Raw genomic sequence first — 18886 nt, forward strand, 5'->3', positions numbered from 1 at the left:
TAGTAGTCTGGTGGATCAGGTCCTACTGGTCTGGGTGGATCAGGTTCTGGTGGTCTGGTGGATCAGGTCCTACTGGTCTGGGTGAATCAGGTCCTAGTGGTCTGGTGGATCAGGTCCTACTGGTCTAGGTGAATCAGGTCCTACTGGTCTAGGTGAATCAGGTCCTGGTGGTCTGGTGGATCAGGTCCTACTGGTCTAGGTGAATCAGGTCCTGGTGGTCTGGTGGATCAGGTCCTACTGGTCTGGGTGGATCAGGTTCTGGTGGTCTGGTGGATCAGGTCCTACTGGTCTGGGTGAATCAGGTCCTAGTGGTCTGGTGGATCAGGTCCTACTGGTCTAGGTGAATCAGGTCCTACTGGTCTAGGTGAATCAGGTCCTGGTGGTCTGGTGGATCAGGTCCTACTGGTCTAGGTGAATCAGGTCCTGGTGGTCTGGGTGAATCAGGTCCTAGTGGTCTGGTGGATCAGGTCCTACTGGTCTAGGTGAATCAGGTCCTACTGGTCTAGGTGGATCAGGTCCTACTGGTCTAGGTGAATCAGGTCCTACTGGTCTAGGTGAATCAGGTCCTGGTGGTCTGGTGGATCAGGTCCTACTGGTCTAGGTGAATCAGGTCCTACTGGTCTAGGTGGATCAGGTCCTACTGGTCTAGGTGAATCAGGTCCTACTGGTCTAGGTGAATCAGGTCCTGGTGGTCTGGTGGATCAGGTCCTACTGGTCTGGGTGGATCAGGTCCTAGTGGTCTGGTGGATCAGGTCCTACTGGTCTAGGTGAATCAGTTCCTGGTGGTCTGGTGGATCAGGTTCTGGTGGTCTGGTGGATCAGGTCCTACTGGTCTGGGTGGTCTAGTGGATCCGGTCCTACTGGTCGGGTGGATCAGGTCCTAGTAGTCTGGTGGATCAGGTCCTGGTGGTCTGGTGGATCAGGTCCTAGTGGTCTGGTGGATCAGGTCCTACTGGTCTGGTGAATCAGGTCCTGGTGGTCTAGGTGTATCAGGTCCTGGTGGTCTGGGTGGATCAGGTCCTAGTCGTCTGGTGGATCAGGTCCTACTGGTCTGGGTGGATCAGGTCCTAGTGGTCTGGTGGATCAGGTCCTACTGGTCTAGGTGAATCAGTTCCTGGTGGTCTGGTGGATCAGGTTCTGGTGGTCTGGCGGATCAGGTTCTACTCTGGGTGGTCTAGTGGATCCGGTCCTACTGGTCGGGTGGATCAGGTCCTAGTAGTCTGGTGGACCAGGTCCTGGTGGTCGGGTGGATCAGGTCCTAGTGGTCTGGTGGATCAGGTCCTACTGGTCTGGTGAATCAGGTCCTGGTGGTCTAGGTGTATCAGGTCCTGGTGGTCTGGGTGGATCAGGTCCTAGTCGTCTGGTGGATCAGGTCCTACTGGTCTGGGTGGATCAGGTTCTGGTGATCGGGTGGATCAGGTCCTACTGGTCTGGGTGGTCTAGTGGATCCGGTCCTACTGGTCGGGTGGATCAGGTCCTAGTAGTCTGGTGGATCAGGTCCTGGTGGTCTGGTGGATCAGGTCCTAGTGGTCTGGTGGATCAGGTCCTACTGGTCTGGTGAATCAGGTCCTGGTGGTCTAGGTGTATCAGGTCCTGGTGGTCTGGGTGGATCAGGTCCTAGTCGTCTGGTGGATCAGGTCCTACTGGTCTGGGTGGATCAGGTTCTGGTAATCGGGTGGATCAGGTCCTACTGGTCTGGTGGATCAGGTCCTACTGGTCTGGGTGGATCAGGTCCTAGTGGTCTGGTGGATCAGGTCCTACTGGTCTAGGTGAATCAGGTCCTGGTGGTCTGGTGGATCAGGTTCTGGTGGTCTGGAGGATCAGGTCCTACTGGTCTAGGTGAATCAGGTCCTGGTGGTCTGGTGGATCAGGTTCTGGTGATCGGGTGGATCAGGTCCTACTGGTCTGGTGGATCAGGTCCTACTGGTCTGGGTGGATCAGGTCCTAGTGGTCTGGTGGATCAGGTCCTACTGGTCTAGGTGAATCAGGTCCTGGTGGTCTGGTGGATCAGGTTCTGGTGGTCTGGCGGATCAGGTTCTACTCTGGGTGGTCTAGTGGATCCGGTCCTACTGGTCTAGGTGAATTAGGTCCTGGTGGTCTGGTGGATCAGGTTCTGGTGGTCTAGTGGATCAGGTCCTACTGGTCTGGTGGATCAGGTCCTACTGGTCTGGGTGTATCAGGTCCTAGTGGTCTGGGTGGGTCAGGTCCTGGTGGTCTGGTGGATCCGGTCCTACTGGTCTGGGTGGTCTAGTGGATCCGGTCCTACTGGTCGGGTGGATCAGGTCCTAGTAGTCTGGTGGATCAGGTCCTGGTGGTCTAGGTGTATCAGGTCCTGGTGGTCTGGGTGGATCAGGTCCTAGTCGTCTGGTGGATCAGGTCCTACTGGTCTGGTGGATCAGGTCCTACTGGTCTGGGTGGATCAGGTCCTACTGGTCTGGGTGGATCAGGTCCTAGTGGTCTGGTGGATCAGGTCCTACTGGTCTAGGTGAATCAGGTCCTGGTGGTCTGGTGGATCAGGTTCTGGTGGTCTGGCAGATCAGGTTCTACTCTGGGTGGTCTAGTGGATCCGGTCCTACTGGTCTAGGTGAATCAGGTCCTGGTGGTCTGGTGGATCAGGTTCTGGTGGTCTGGTGGTCTAGTGGATCAGGTCCTACTGGTCTGGTGGATCAGGTCCTACTGGTCTGGGTGTATCAGGTCCTAGTGGTCTGGGTGGATCAGGTCCTGGTGGTCTGGTGGATCCGGTCCTACTGGTCTGGGTGGTCTAGTGGATCCGGTCCTACTGGTCGGGTGGATCAGGTCCTAGTAGTCTGGTGGATCAGGTCCTGGTGGTCTGGTGGATCAGGTCCTAGTGGTTTGGTGGATCAGGTCCTACTGGTCTGGTGAATCAGGTCCTGGTGGTCTAGGTATATCAGGTCCTGGTGGTCTGGGTGGATCAGGTCCTACTGGTCTGGGTGAATCAGGTCCTGGTGGTCTGGTGGATCAGGTCTTACTGGTCTAGGTGAATCAGGTCCTGGTGGTCTGGTGGATCAGGTCCTACTGGTCCGGTGGATCAGGTCCTACTGGTCTGGGTGGATCAGGTCCTAGTGGTCTAGTGGATCAGGTTCTACTGGTCTAGGTGAATCAGGTCCTGGTGGTCTGGTGGATCAGGTTCTGGTGGTCTGGCGGATCAGGTTCTACTCTGGGTGGTCTAGTGGATCCGGTCCTACTGGTCGGGTGGATCAGGTCCTAGTAGTCTGGTGGATCAGGTCCTGGTGGTCTGGTGGATCAGGTCCTAGTGGTCTGGTGGATCAGGTCCTACGGATCTGGTGAATCAGGTCCTGGTGGTCTAGGTGTATCAGGTCCTGGTGGTCTGGGTGGATCAGGTCCTAGTCGTCTGGTGGATCAGGTCCTACTGGTCTGGGTGGATCAGGTTCTGGTGATCGGGTGGATCAGGTCCTACTGGTCTGGTGGATCAGGTCCTACTGGTCTGGGTGGATCAGGTCCTAGTGGTCTGGTGGATCAGGTCCTACTGGTCTAGGTGAATCAGGTCCTGGTGGTCTGGTGGATCAGGTCCTACTGGTCTAGGTGAATCAGGTCCTGGTGGTCTGGTGGATCAGGTCCTACTGGTCTGGGTGGATCAGGTCCTAGTGGTCTGGTGGATCAGGTCCTACTGGTCTAGGTGAATCAGGTCCTGGTGGTCTGGTGGATCAGGTCCTACTGGTCTGGTGGATCAGGTCCTACTGGTCTGGGTGGATCAGGTCCTAGTGGTCTGGTGGATCCGGTCCTACTGGTCTACGTGAATCAGTTCCTGGTGGTCTGGTGGATCAGGTTCTGGTGGTCTGGCGGATCAGGTTCTACTCTGGGTGGTCTAGTGGATCCGGTCCTACTGGTCTAGGTGAATCAGGTCCTGGTGGTCTAGGTGTATCAGGTCCTGGTGGTCTGGGTGGATCAGGTCCTAGTCGTCTGGTGGATCAGGTCCTACTGGTCTGGGTGGATCAGGTTCTGGTGATCGGGTGGATCAGGTCCTACTGGTCTGGTGGATCAGGTCCTACTGGTCTGGGTGGTCTAGTGGATCCGGTCCTACTGGTCGGGTGGATCAGGTCCTAGTAGTCTGGTGGATCAGGTCCTGGTGGTCGGGTGGATCAGGTCCTAGTGGTCTGGTGGATCAGGTCCTACTGGTCTGGTGAATCAGGTCCTGGTGGTCTAGGTGTATCAGGTCCTGGTGGTCTGGGTGGATCAGGTCCTAGTCGTCTGGTGGATCAGGTCCTACTGGTCTGGGTGGATCAGGTTCTGGTGATCGGGTGGATCAGGTCCTAGTGGTCTGGGTGGATCAGGTCCTAGTGGTCTGGGTGGATCAGGTCCTGTATGTGGTCGGCCTGAATCGGACCGAGTCCTGCGCTGGATGAGGATTGTGCGTTCCCACGTTTCCCTAAACGAGGCGGCTTTCCCAGCAAGCGGAGCCGGACTGGGATCAGTAAGGCTGCTCTGGGAATGGTCTCCTCCCAGTTCGGTGCTGGTCTTGCAGCCTGGTGACCAGTATGGAGCTGGCTGTTCTTCTGGCTTCCTCCAGAAGCGTCATGACGTCTGGTTTTGTTAGTCATGAGGTTAAAACTGGTTTCCTGGATAAACCTACGTGTAAGGAAACGGCGAGGACGGAGAACTGGCGTTCCCAAACACGCAACGTCTCTCTGAAACACGCCAAACCATCTGAACTGGTTTCCAGTCTGCTTCTGAAAGTGTGTTTTGAGTTCATACAAGCTGCTACTCATCGTTAAAACTCCTCAGTGTCTGTTCTTACGTTTCCAGTCGCACCAGTTTAGCTAAATGTTTCCCAACATGGAACACGTGATGAAGCTTCCCGTTTGTTTCTCTTCAGCTGGAGAAGAAGGAGATGACGCCACCTTTCCAACCTCAAACCTCTGACGAGTACGGTCTGGAGAACTTCGACACGCAGTTTACCAACGAACCAGTGCAGCTAACGCCAGACGACCAGTAAGTACCGCCTTTTGCTCTGTTTCCTGTCATCTGCCGCTCTGCTCCAGACACCAGCGTAGGTCCAGACACCGGCGTAGGTCCACTCACCAGCGTAGGTCCAGACACCGGCGTAGGTCCAGACACCGGCGTAGGTCCAGACACCGGCGTAGGTCCACTCACCAGCGTAGGTCCAGACACCGGCTTAGGTCCAGACACCGGCTTAGGTCCAGACACCGGCGTAGGTCCACTCACCAGCGTAGGTCCACTCACCAGCGTAGGTCCAGACACCGGCTTAGGTCCAGACACCGGCTTAGGTCCAGACACCGGCGTAGGTCCACTCACCAGCGTAGGTCCAGACACCGGCTTAGGTCCAGACACCGGCTTAGGTCCAGACACCGGCGTAGGTCCAGACACCGGCGTAGGTCCAGACACCGGCGTAGGTCCACTCACCGGCGTAGGTCAGACACCAGCGTAGGTCCACTCACCGGCGTAGGTCAGACACCGGCGTAGGTCCAGACACCGGCGTAGGTCAGACACCGGCGTAGGTCAGACACCGGCGTAGGTCCAGACACCGGCGTAGGTCCACTCACCAGCGTAGGTCCAGACACCGGCGTAGGTCCAGACACCGGCGTAGGTCCAGACACCGGCGTAGGTCAGACACCGGCGTAGGTCCAGACACCGGCGTAGGTCCAGACACCGGCGTAGGTCCACTCACCAGCGTAGGTCCAGACACCGGCGTAGGTCCAGACACCGGCGTAGGTCAGACACCGGCGTAGGTCCAGACACCGGCGTAGGTCCAGACACCGGCGTAGGTCCACTCACCGGCGTAGGTCAGACACCGGCGTAGGTCAGACACCGGCGTAGGTCCAGACACCGGCGTAGGTCCAGACACCGGCGTAGGTCAGACACCGGCGTAGGTCCACTCACCGGCGTAGGTCAGACACCGGCGTAGGTCAGACACCGGCGTAGGTCCAGACACCGGCGTAGGTCCAGACACCGGCGTAGGTCCAGACACCGGCGTAGGTCCACTCACCAGCGTAGGTCCAGACACCGGCGTAGGTCCAGACACCGGCGTAGGTCCAGACACCGGCGTAGGTCCACTCACCGGCGTAGGTCAGACACCGGCGTAGGTCCAGACACCGGCGTAGGTCCAGACACCGGCGTAGGTCCGACACCGGCGTAGGTCCAGACACCGGCGTAGGTCCAGACACCGGCGTAGGTCCACTCACCGGCGTAGGTCCGACACCGGCGTAGGTCCAGACACCGGCGTAGGTCCAGACACCGGCGTAGGTCCACTCACCGGCGTAGGTCCAGACACCGGCGTAGGTCCAGACACCGGCTTAGGTCCAGACACCGGCGTAGGTCCAGACACCGGCGTAGGTCCACTCACCGGCGTAGGTCAGACACCGGCGTAGGTCCAGACACCGGCGTAGGTCCAGACACCGGCGTAGGTCAGACACCGGCGTAGGTCCAGACACCGGCGTAGGTCCAGACACCGGCGTAGGTCCAGACACCGGCGTAGGTCAGACACCGGCGTAGGTCCAGACACCGGCGTAGGTCCAGACACCGGCGTAGGTCAGACACCGGCGTAGGTCCAGACACCGGCGTAGGTCCAGACACCGGCGTAGGTCCAGACACCAGCGTAGGTCCAGACACCGGCGTAGGTCCAGACACCGGCGTAGGTCAGACACCGGCGTAGGTCAGACACCGGCTTAGGTCCAGACACCGGCGTAGGTCCAGACACCGGCGTAGGTCCAGACACCGGCGTAGGTCAGACACCGGCGTAGGTCCAGACACCGGCGTAGGTCAGACACCGGCTTAGGTCCAGACACCGGCGTAGGTCAGACACCGGCGTAGGTCCAGACACCGGCGTAGGTCCACTCACCGGCGTAGGTCAGACACCGGCGTAGGTCCAGACACCGGCGTAGGTCCAGACACCGGCGTAGGTCCAGACACCGGCGTAGGTCAGACACCGGCGTAGGTCCACTCACCGGCGTAGGTCAGACACCGGCGTAGGTCCAGACACCGGCGTAGGTCCAGACACCGGCGTAGGTCCAGACACCGGCGTAGGTCAGACACCAGCGTAGGTCCAGACACCGGCGTAGGTCAGACACCGGCGTAGGTCCAGACACCGGCGTAGGTCCAGACACCGGCGTAGGTCCAGACACCGGCGTAGGTCCGACACCGGCGTAGGTCCAGACACCGGCGTAGGTCCAGACACCGGCGTAGGTCCAGACACCGGCGTAGGTCCAGACACCGGCGTAGGTCCGACACCGGCGTAGGTCCAGACACCGGCGTAGGTCCGACACCGGCGTAGGTCCAGACACCGGCGTAGGTCAGACACCAGCGTAGGTCCAGACACCGGCGTAGGTCAGACACCGGCGTAGGTCCAGACACCGGCGTAGGTCCAGACACCGGCGTAGGTCCAGACACCGGCGTAGGTCCGACACCGGCGTAGGTCCAGACACCGGCGTAGGTCCAGACACCGGCGTAGGTCCAGACACCGGCGTAGGTCCGACACCGGCGTAGGTCCAGACACCGGCGTAGGTCCGACACCGGCGTAGGTCCACTCACCGGCGTAGGTCCAGACACCGGCGTAGGTCCAGACACCGGCGTAGGTCCGACACCGGCGTAGGTCCACTCACCGGCGTAGGTCCAGACACCGGCGTAGGTCCAGACACCGGCGTAGGTCCAGACACCGGCGTAGGTCCAGACACCGGCGTAGGTCCGACACCGGCGTAGGTCCAGACACCGGCGTAGGTCCGACACCGGCGTAGGTCCACTCACCGGCGTAGGTCCAGACACCGGCGTAGGTCCAGACACCGGCGTAGGTCCGACACCGGCGTAGGTCCACTCACCGGCGTAGGTCCAGACACCGGCGTAGGTCCAGACACCGGCGTAGGTCCACTCACCGGCGTAGGTCCAGACACCGGCGTAGGTCAGACACCGGCGTAGGTCAGACACCGGCGTAGGTCAGACACCGGCTTAGGTCCAGACACCGGCGTAGGTCCAGACACCGGCGTAGGTCAGACACCGGCGTAGGTCAGACACCGGCGTAGGTCAGACACCGGCGTAGGTCCAGACACCGGCTTAGGTCCAGACACCGGCGTAGGTCCAGACACCGGCGTAGGTCCAGACACCGGCGTAGGTCAGACACCGGCGTAGGTCAGACACCGGCGTAGGTCCAGACACCGGCGTAGGTCCAGACACCGGCGTAGGTCCAGACACCGGCGTAGGTCAGACACCGGCGTAGGTCCAGACACCGGCGTAGGTCAGACACCGGCGTAGGTCCGACACCGGCGTAGGTCCAGACACCGGCGTAGGTCAGACACCGGCGTAGGTCCACTCACCGGCGTAGGTCCAGACACCGGCGTAGGTCCAGACACCGGCGTAGGTCCGACACCGGCGTAGGTCCACTCACCGGCGTAGGTCCGACACCGGCGTAGGTCCAGACACCGGCGTAGGTCCAGACACCGGCGTAGGTCCGACACCGGCGTAGGTCCACTCACCGGCGTAGGTCCGACACCGGCGTAGGTCCGACACCGGCGTAGGTCCACTCACCGGCGTAGGTCCACTCACCGGCGTAGGTCCAGACACCGGCGTAGGTCCACTCACCGGCGTAGGTCCACTCACCGGCGTAGGTCCAGACACCGGCGTAGGTCCAGACACCGGCGTAGGTCCGACACCGGCGTAGGTCCACTCACCGGCGTAGGTCCGACACCGGCGTAGGTCCGACACCGGCGTAGGTCCACTCACCGGCGTAGGTCCAGACACCGGCGTAGGTCAGACACCGGCGTAGGTCCACTCACCGGCGTAGGTCCAGACACCGGCGTAGGTCCAGACACCGGCGTAGGTCCAGACACCAGCGTTGGTCAGACAGATGTGAGGCATCGTCCAGATTCTCTCCTTACAACCACGCCAATCCTGTTCTGCACCTTCGCTAATGGGAGTTTCAGGATGCGTTTTCTAAAACTCTTCCTGCAGGTGCTATGGAGGCTTACTGGGTCCTCCAGTCCAGTAAGGCTGCCCGTCTTCCTCTCACCCGTCCTGCTACGACCTCTGGTGGGAGACATCACGATGATCTGTCTGCTTTTAAATCGGATAAAACATCAGAAGCACAAAACTACTTCATTTAACAGAAATATAAAAATAAAAACAGTTTAGATTAATCTTTTACTTGCTGGTCTGCATTCTGCCAGAACTGAATCTCAGGAATGGAAATAATAATCTGGTTTCAGCTCTTTATTGATCATGTTTCCTACAACCCTCTCTGTTGTTGGTGTTTCCAGCCAATCAGCTGCATGAAGCTCCATGTTGGCAGACTCATGTTGCTGTTTGTTTTTTATATGCAAACTACACGCGTGTTCCATCATTTCATCAAAACAATTAACTTATTTTCCATTTTTATTTTTATTTTTAATTTCGTTTATTTTTTTTATTTTAAATTGAACTATTTTATTTTCAATTTTTATTTTATTTTAAATTGAATTATTTAATTTCTTTTTAAATTAATAGATTTATTTTAATTAATTTAAAATTAAATTCTTTTATTTATATTTTGTTAATGATGTTTTACACTAAAAGAGCTAAATGAGTGCTTTCCAGCTGCTGGCGCCGCATTAGAACACAGTCTGTAAATTTAGCTCTGGATTCAGATTTTAACCCACAAGATTTCAGCGCAGTGAGGATTTCCAGAGAGCGTGTCGGCATACTTTTAGAAAGAAGTTTATAGTTTCATGTCAGCTGATATTATCATGTTGCTACCTGGACTGGGTCAGAGGTCAGGCTGTTGTCTACACAGCCATAGTCATAAAATCAGAGCAGGAATGGGAACAGGTGCGTAAACATCAGCCTGTCACGGTCTGTGAAGTAAAATTGAAGGGATTTTTCAGTCTGGAGATGCTGCAGGGCATCAATGGCTCCAGCAGCGTAAAAATAAATGCCAGCGTTCCATCCAAACAGGCCAGAAACCCGTTTTTAAGGTCAGAAAGTTACGTGAAGAGAAGCTCTGAAGGAGGTAAACTATAAAGCTGACAGGCTGCTTCTACATGGTGTTTCTGCACATTTCATCACATTTGCAGCAGGTTTAGTAAAGGTCGTTGTTGTTGCAGATGATGTTCAGACTCACAAAGCTGCTTTTTAATGAAGTTAAACCAGCAGGACTCCAAACTTCTGGCCTAACTTCATCCAACACGTGAAAGGCTGAGCTCACACGGCGGAAGCTAAAAAAGCACAAACAACCAGCAGAACTGGAGGCCAGCTTTCCTCTTCCTGCTGACAAGCTGCTTGTTTTTCCTGACCTCCGTCTGCCGTGTTTCATCGTGGAAACGATGTCATGTGACCGGCGGCGAAACCTGCGGTGTGTCCCACCGTGGCTGGAGGAGCCAAACGCGGGCCTGACAGGTGTGAATCTGCACAGCTGCGAAGACGAACTCATTTAAATCGAAGCCTTTCCCGTCAAACAGAGATAGGAAAACTGTTTCCTCACAAACACGGCACGCTGCGCCGTCTACCCAGAGGACTTTCTCATCAAATAAAGCAAAACATCCCCCCTGCAAGTTCCCAGCGTTGACGTCTTTATCCATCAGGGACGTCGTCTTGATTAATGCCAACATGTAGCCTTCAGGATCTGACAGAAGCGCTTGTTTGAGATTTGCTTTTGGAGAGAAAAGGCTGAAAATATCTGGCACAACAACAGAGACGCCGCTGAAGATTGTCTGCAGACGCAGCATGAAGACATAAGCATGGCTTGTTGTGCTCTGTGCCATCAGAAAATAGATTCCATAAGGCCTTGGCGAGCCTTGCCCACAGATATTACCCCGCTTTTGTTAGACAACATTTTTATTTAAATCCATGTTGGATTGATTGTTCAGGCTCCAACGTTTATATTTCTCCTGCAAAGGATTTATTGGATGAGTTTAAGCCGAGCGTTTCTAAACAAAGCTGTAGCTGGAAAACAGACACTGAACTGAAAATTAAATATAACGCATCTAACCCGCTTTAACAAACAGGCTTCATTAGCATGAATGAGTGACAAGGCGCGTTAAGAGGCTTGTGGAAAAACGCCGTTATGTTAAACACAAGTATGACTCCCAGAAATATCAGACTGGAATGTAAAACGACTCGTCCAGGAGCTTCCAGCGGCTCTCGTTTCACCTCCAAAATGTAAAACCTGGAAGTGAAATTTAGTTCAAACTACTGAGCTCACACGTCCAGACTGCTGGCCTTTAGTTCAGGTTCAGCTTACATCAGTCTGTGTGTGTGTCTCTGTTAATGATACACACACAGTATTCTGGATAAAAGCCTTAATCAGTCTGGTAGAGACTGTGTCTCTCCACCCCGCCCTGCATCAGGAGCCATAGAAGGAAAATTACCTAAATTTGTTTTGTTTTTACATAAATATGATTTAATGTCACATCGTGAACCTCAGCCAGAGATTCCTGCAATGCTGGAAAACTCTGGGGAATGTTCAGGAAAAAATAAGGATGGGAATGTAAATGTATGACAGAACGGCGAGGTATCTGATCCGTTTGGATTGGGGGGGCTTTTGGGGACATCTGCATCCCTGCGATGGAGAAATTAAACTCTGTGAGTGAGCTGTCAGTATGTTTTTGTTGTTTTTCTGGTCTGTTTAGCTCCACCATGCCTGCATCTGAAATAATGATGCACACATGCAGGACTGCAGAACCAGGGATTTATGGATCAACGACGACTTGTGTCGTCTCAGAATTCATATTCCAATGCAAAGCGGGTCACATGGGGGCGGAGCCTCAGAAGAACCGGATGGAAAATATAAAGAAGTGGGAAGAAATGTCTGAGTCTGTTCATGTTAATTTCTGTCAATGACTGATCATCTTCTCCAGGTTGTGCACGTTCAGAAGTAGAAAGCCGCTTTCACTGCTCAGCGTAAGACAGACAGCCATGGATGGAGTTTGTTTTTGGGAGCAGCCACAGCTTTGCAACAACATTTAATTTGTGACCGGCCCTTCACTGCAGACTGCTGGATAAACCAGCATGACGGGGATTTGCTACCAGGCTTCTGCTGAAAGGAGGGTCTGTTACTACAATCACACCGCGTTTCCCATCCTGAGACACAAGAAACAAAACCAATTACCTGAAAACTTTGTTGGTTTTGTTTTGACCAGGCTAAAAACGTCCCGGTGATAAGCAACGTGAAACAGTAGATGTAGATGGTATTGTGCTACATTTGCCACATGTACACATATTAACAGGGACGACTATAAAAGTCAAGTAAAAAACAGAAAACGATGTTATTTCAGACTACAGCTGGATAGCGAGTGTTTACTGAACAGATTCATCCTGCTGCATTCGTTGCTGCTTAGTTGTTCACTCCTGTGTTTGGGGTCCTATCCGGGCTCGAACGTGTACGGCTGGAGGTTTGGCGTTGACATTATTTCCAGAGTAACTACTTTGGTTTGTTGTTTCTACGAAGAAAACAGCTGATGTGCACGTTCCGGTCAACTACTCCTATCAGTTGACCAATCAGATGCAGACGCAGCTGGGGAAGGCGGGGCTTAGGGTGGATCTTAGGGCTGTTTCTGGCAGCATGAATATAAAGTTAAAAAAGCTGTTTGTAAAAAATGCATCTTTTCAAACGCTTCTGGATTTGCATATGAAAATAAATTAGCTTGAAATGTGCATGAAGAGTCACTTTAACAGTCGGCCATGTTCTGCCGACATCCCTTCCTGGCTGTTGCTATGGCAACAGCGTTTAAATGCTTCTTATGTGTGAGGAATATTCGTCTGCACCTCCATGGATTTATGCACGTTTGCGATTGGTCAGATGCTGCAAACTCCGCCTGTTTTTGTGAGCGTGCTCCGATCCAGATGGAAAACCCTGGTTTGGGTTACTGAGCTGATGTGCCTGTGTGCGTACCCCTGGACACCCTCAGCTGCTTGTCCAGATCCTGTATGTTTGGATACCTAGGTAACCGAGACATTCTGGGATGTTGGTCCTGCTTCGTCATTCAGACCTGTGGAGACGTCGCTGGTCCATCACACATCCAACACAGAGAGACAGGCCCACATGTCCTCTTAGTGAGAGTTTCTAAACACCATTTAAGCTGCATGTATGTTGTTGGGCTGGGAGAGGAAGTCGGAGACCCCAGAGAAGGTCGAATGAAGAGGAAGAACCGGCTAATGGACCATCAGGCTGCAGAAAAAAGACCAAACTTCAGCAGACTCTAAGTTTTAGCAGCGATAATGTAAGGCCCCACATCGGTGGAAGTTAAATGACCACTGAGAGCAGAAATGGTGACAGCTGTAGTTAGAAAACACTGTCCAGCTGATGGACAGCTGTCTGTCAGGACTCGTACCCCTGGACACCCTCAGCGTCTCAGGAAGCAGAATTCAGATTCTCTCCCCAGAATAAGACGCGTCGTGGAGGCTGTCTGGAACGGGTCTTATCCCCGACTCCCCCCTGTTCTCGCTGGCCTTATTAAATGCCCATAATGTTCTGCAGCCATGACAGATGTCTTTACAGCCAGATTTCTGCCCGAGTCGGCAGGAGCTGCATGCAAATGCTGAACTTCAAACCAGCCCCGCAGCTCATTAAGGGGCGGCAGTGAGACGACTCCCCAGCTCATCCTTCCTCATTTGAGACGAGATCTGATGGCGGGAGACTGTGACAGACTTGTGGAGGCTGTTGTAAAGGAGGCTGAGCTGGTGGGAGGAGTGAGATGAGAAGCAGAACGGGGTGGGGAGCGTTCTGTCAGCTCAGTAGTGGAGATATCAACACCTTGGCACATGAAAAGATGATGTAGACCTGGGCGAGCTGAGCTGGAACAGAACGGGGAAATGCTAACGGAGGGGAGTCCTCTGCCGCCAGCTGGACCCTCCTGCAGCTTCACACTCTCTGCTTTCCTTCCTAATAAAGGCAATTTACCAAAAAGGAGGGAAAAAACTGCTTTCATCTCACACTTTTGTCTCCCCATCCCTTTCTCTCTCCTCTGTTACCAAGGAGAGGGGTTGACGTCGCCCACTCCTGCTAGGAGGGGGTGATGCAAAAAGCTCTCCAGTCTCCCCTCTCTCCCACTCATGATGGGCTTGGCACGAGAAGAAAGAGAAGTGAGAGCGGTGCAGGGAGAGGGAAGGGTAAACCCTCCATGTTTGAGATTTACATTACAGCATTAAAAGCCAGGATTGCTGGGGGCTCTGCCGGCACGGTGATGGGAGGAAGAGGAAGGTTTTTTATGCCAGTTCTCTGTCTTAGAAGATGGCAGGTCCATCCAGGGAAAAGGAGTCACACTTTAGTGTCCTCTGGTTGGTTTGCTAAACACACTTTTTATTGTTCAGAACCATAATATGGCTCCAGTCTGCAAACCTGTTGCTTCTGATCATTTTTAAATGGGATCAATTTTTATTTCTCCCAACGACCTACCAGTAAAAATAAACCTGTTTATTTAGTTTTCTGTTGCATAAGTCCAGGCATTGGGCTTATAATGTGCACGCAGTGGTTGGATGTCTGGTGCAACACCCGTTCAGGTTGGATCTTTGATCATCAGTCGTGAGAGTAAAATGATTCAGTTCTGGTTTGAAAATGCTACATTTGCTAAAACTCAGAAGTAAAAACGCTTTGATTTGGTTTTCAGCAATACGATGAAGCTCCATCGGGTTTGTTTTATAAACTAATGAGATTTATTTCTCAGTTTTCAATAATGACTTCTTGTTAAAAGGTAAAACATGTAAGCAACAGATCTAACAAAAGGCTTTTTTTCATCAAAAACAACGAAAACATCGAAGGTTTAAAACCAGACAGACTTTTGGGTTAGTGTTGTCGCTTTCCTCTGCAACGTGGAGGCAGCTTGAACTGAAGCAGGTAAAAGTAGGAATTGCCATCAGAGGGTTTTTGTAAGAGCTTATACTTTTGTCCTGACGAGGCGACGGCTCTGGAGGCTTATCGTTAGCATTGTTAGCCTTTTGGAGGACTGTAAGACAGTCTCTGGGCGCAGAGCTATGCAGGTTAATGCGTATTCACAGTGTGTGTTGCGACATGTTATTCCAGCGTGACTGGATCCCAACAGATTACAGATTACAATCTGACTGATGCAGCCCTGACGTTGGTGAGCTGCTGTTAGCTTAGCGCGTCTACCAGGCGCAGTTACTCCAGGTTAGTCCACCTTCTTGGGTTTGGAAAGTGGACCAAACCGCCTGGACAACGTCCTGCAGTTACAGCAGCTGCTCAGTAGGGGGCAATGTTTTTCTGAAATAACCCAACAAAGAGGAATGAAGAAGAAAATCATCTGGGCAGGACTAAAAACGTCTTATTATTCAGTCCTGAGGGTTCTGGTCTTCTTTTGGCGTTCAAACCAGATTCGGTTTTAACAAGGATCCAGTCGGAGCAGAAGGAGAAGCAGTGAGTTATCCAGCATGTCGCTCTGCGTCACTTCCTTTCTCTGGTTCACTGGCTGGTCCATTCACACTGCATGCAAACTGAACCAGAGTTCACCTGCAAGCGACCTGCCTCCCTGAGCCGGGTTCTGTTTTTCCTTTCTGCTGTCGCCTCGTGCAGCTCAGGATGGGGGACAGGATCAAGGTCTGCTGCAGTCGGTTGGTTTTGCTTTACTAGGATATTTATGATGAATTTATGATGAATCGGTGTGAATGTGCACTGAGACAACATCGTTGTGAAGTGGTGCTGTACAAATAAAGCTGAACTGAAGACGACGGGCTTGTAGCTCTAAACTAGCAGCATTCCTGCTTTGGTTTATGCTTGTGCCAAGCCAACCAAGCTTTCTGGTTGGACTGGTTAGACTGGTACCTCATCAGAAGGGTACCAGTGAAGTAGGACAGGTCAGGTGGGATGTCAGGGTTCTGCCCAGCTGTGACCCGAACCGCTGGTGGAAACTTCAGAGGCTGTTTGGTTTCTGTACAACCAAAGTGAGATCTGGCTGTTAGCTGAGGAAAGCTAGCAGAACTAACCTGAAACTCATCTCCAGACCTCCAAGCCCAGTTCGGGGTCGTCGTGTTACCTGTGCTGTCCCAGCTTTACAACCTTCAGTCTTAGATATTTCATTTCCCGGGAAGCAGAAGAGTCTCTGGTTATTCCTGTGGTTGTTCCCTCTCTCCTCCTTCTTTTGTTCTCTTTTCTCTGCATCTGGTAACGCTTTCAGATCGTCCAAATCTGGAAAAAGGCACCATCACGTGTTTGTTTTGGTCACCTCCCAAACCTTCTCCCCTCTGTTTGCTGTCTTCCTCCCTGCAGTCTTTCTTCCTGCCTCCCTCAAAGTCCAAAATAGGAAAAACTCCATTTTCTCATTTTCTAAATGTAATTGTTGTCTTCTGGGCTGACCTCCTCCTACAGCGAGACAACTTCGCATGAGATCAGGCAGAAGGAAAATATTTGCTTCATCAATATTCCAGTCAGAGCTCTCAAAGCAAGACATTGCAGCACTTCATTCACTTGTCCCGGTGCTCCGTGTGGGTGGGATCCACAACCTGTTCCACACTACCCGTGGCCCTTAAAGTGAGACTCCCACCCACCTGGAAGACCACCTTTTGTTTTAACTTCAAAGCCCCTCGCCTGGTGCCTGCAGGCAGGAAGTCTCTCGGCCTTTCCCGGCGAGAGGCCGCCTTCTTGGGCTTCGTCTCACCCTCGCCACACAAAAACACAGCAACACACACACAGATGAGTAAACAGCCTGTTGCTGCAGGAGAAGAAAGCAGCGCTGTTGCTATGGGAGTCCATTCGCTCCTACCCAGACGATATTTATGGGGTTCCACTCCATTTAGCTCAGAAAAACAAAGAAATCAGGACAAGTTCTTCCACTGATTACCCCAGACCTTGTTTTTCTGTCTCGCTGGTGCACAGGAAGATGCTTTTCTCTCGTTGTACTGAGCAGCTTCAGCTCATCAAGTCGCTGAGCTCAGCTGCAGGTAGAAACGACGACAGGAACGTTTCATTATGAAGCCTGTCGCAGATTTTACCCACATGCAGTTCAGCTGAAGCTGCGAAGCGAAGCCAGCAAGCAGGAAACACGATGCACATTAAAGGAGCATCTGCAGATGTAAACCGTCACAATACAACATTCTTCCTCCTCTCTTCCTCATCCTCATGCTCAGCTTGAACGTCAGCAAGTCGTCTTCATCGTGTCTACAAGCTGCCGTGTGATTGGCTGCTTGGTTATGTGTGTTAACAGGCGGATGACATTTATGTTTACCTGACACGCAATCCGTCATCATACGCGGGAAATCACGACATAAAGGGTTAGTGTTGCTGCAGACCGAAGCTAAGCTAACAGCCGCTACCTCTGTAGCAACATGTTCATATTAAATGCTGATAGGATGTGTTTGTTACACAAAGTGTCTCATCAGGTTTACTGTAATCACTTCATTTTCTCCATTCTAAAAGACATCAAACCCAGTTCGCAGTAAATAAAGCTTTTCCTCGCGTGAAATAAAACTCGTCTGATAGCGAAACGTACGCCGCGCAGAAAGCTACCTCCAATCTGCGTCTGGTTAGTCAGAAAGCATCTCTAGCTGCGTCGCCATTGCAGATTTTTACTTTACAGTTGCTATTTGCAGGCGTTTCCATTGAACCGTGTTCAGCGCAGTCAGGGTTTATACAGGGAAAGCTCGTAGCGTAATTTGTTTTCTACTTCTGCTTTTCCAAGTTTTCTCTCTTCCTTTTCTGATTCAATGTAAAACTCTGAAATTCGCCGTTTGTTTCGCACCAGAAACAACCTTTCTCACAACCCCGTAGGTCACGTCCGGGGAAAAAAAAAGGTGTTTTTATTTAACTTTTAAGATACATTTCTATATAGAAACGTCTGAAAAGTCATGACGTGACACATTTTAGTTAGCGGTGGGGAATCAAATCAAAAATATCAAAAATCGAGATTTTTTTGCTTCACAATTTTAAAATGGATATTTGTGTTAAAAAATCTAATTTTTTTCAGATAAATAAAAATAATCCATTATAAAAAATGTGATTTTATTGTTTTTATTGATCTTTTTACTCATCTTTTTGGACATTTTAGCAGCAGAATGATGGTCTGGCTCCTGGGTTGTTTTTCATCATTAAACTTAAGAAAAATGACGAGCAGAAAGAGTTTTGTACATGTTGCAGTTTAAATGGAATCGGCCAGAATAACTTTCTCTGTTCTTTCTAGCTTGTAGAGGAATGAAGTTTCCTGGGAAATTAGCACCTTTTGTTGAGTGTAATGACTATGAATCAATAATCGTTTACCTGTTTTTTACCCGACGTTCCTGCATTGTTGCTTTCTGTAAGTCTGCCAGATAATGATACGGGGAGAAAATAACCCACATGAGGAGACAACCCCCCCCCCCCCCCCCCCCCCCCGGTCCCAAAGTGTTCCCATTCCCCTTTTGCAACATGCTTCTAAATGAATATGTGGAAAAAACACCTTTTAGCAATATTTCTGGCTTTTTTGGTTCCGATTAGCAGTTTTATTGCGATGTTTAGGCTTTGTGGAATAAAAAGCTTGTTGGTGGCATAAATGTGGGGTTAAATCAGGGGATCCAGAAGAGATGCATCTAAAAGCTGCAGGATGGTGGATCTCCAGGCTCATGACGTGTGCTTTAAATCCTGCTTTTAGCCTGAATCCAGGTTGTTCCAGGTGTGTTTTCTCTAATTCTGCTCTCCGTCTCCTTTCCAGGGACGTCATCAAGAGAATAGACCAGTCGGAGTTTGAGGGGTTTGAGTACATCAACCCGTTGCTGCTATCCACAGAGGAGTCTGTATGAAGACCAGTTCCCTCCTTTACCCACCCAGCGTCTGTCCAAGCTGCCGTCTCTGCTAAAAACACCACTTTCCAGCCAACGCCGAGGAGGAGGAAGAGCAGAGGAGGAGGAGGACCCCCTCTGGACTAGTCATGACGATGAGGCAGAGGAGGGGGGAGTTTCCTTCTGGGACCATTACTCTTTCCTGGATGTTGGGGGGTGTGGGGGGGCG

General features: G+C 52.1%; 1 protein-coding gene across 1 annotated transcript in view; it reads left to right on the forward strand.

The window, feature by feature from the left end:
• The window catches only part of prkcz (protein kinase C, zeta), a gene marked incomplete at both ends in the record, with an annotated part of 159732 nt that extends 141054 nt beyond the window's left edge, over positions 1 to 18678 (forward strand). The window contains 2 exons of the mRNA XM_079239404.1: positions 4856 to 4971; positions 18591 to 18678. Coding sequence (XP_079095530.1) covers positions 4856 to 4971; positions 18591 to 18678 — 204 coding nt within the window. The remainder of the gene's footprint in view (positions 1 to 4855; positions 4972 to 18590) is intronic.
• Positions 18679 to 18886: the final 208 nt, after the last annotated feature.

This window comes from Telmatherina bonti, assembly GCF_933228915.1.
Source record: "Telmatherina bonti genome assembly, chromosome: 4".
NCBI lineage: Eukaryota > Metazoa > Chordata > Actinopteri > Atheriniformes > Telmatherinidae > Telmatherina > Telmatherina bonti.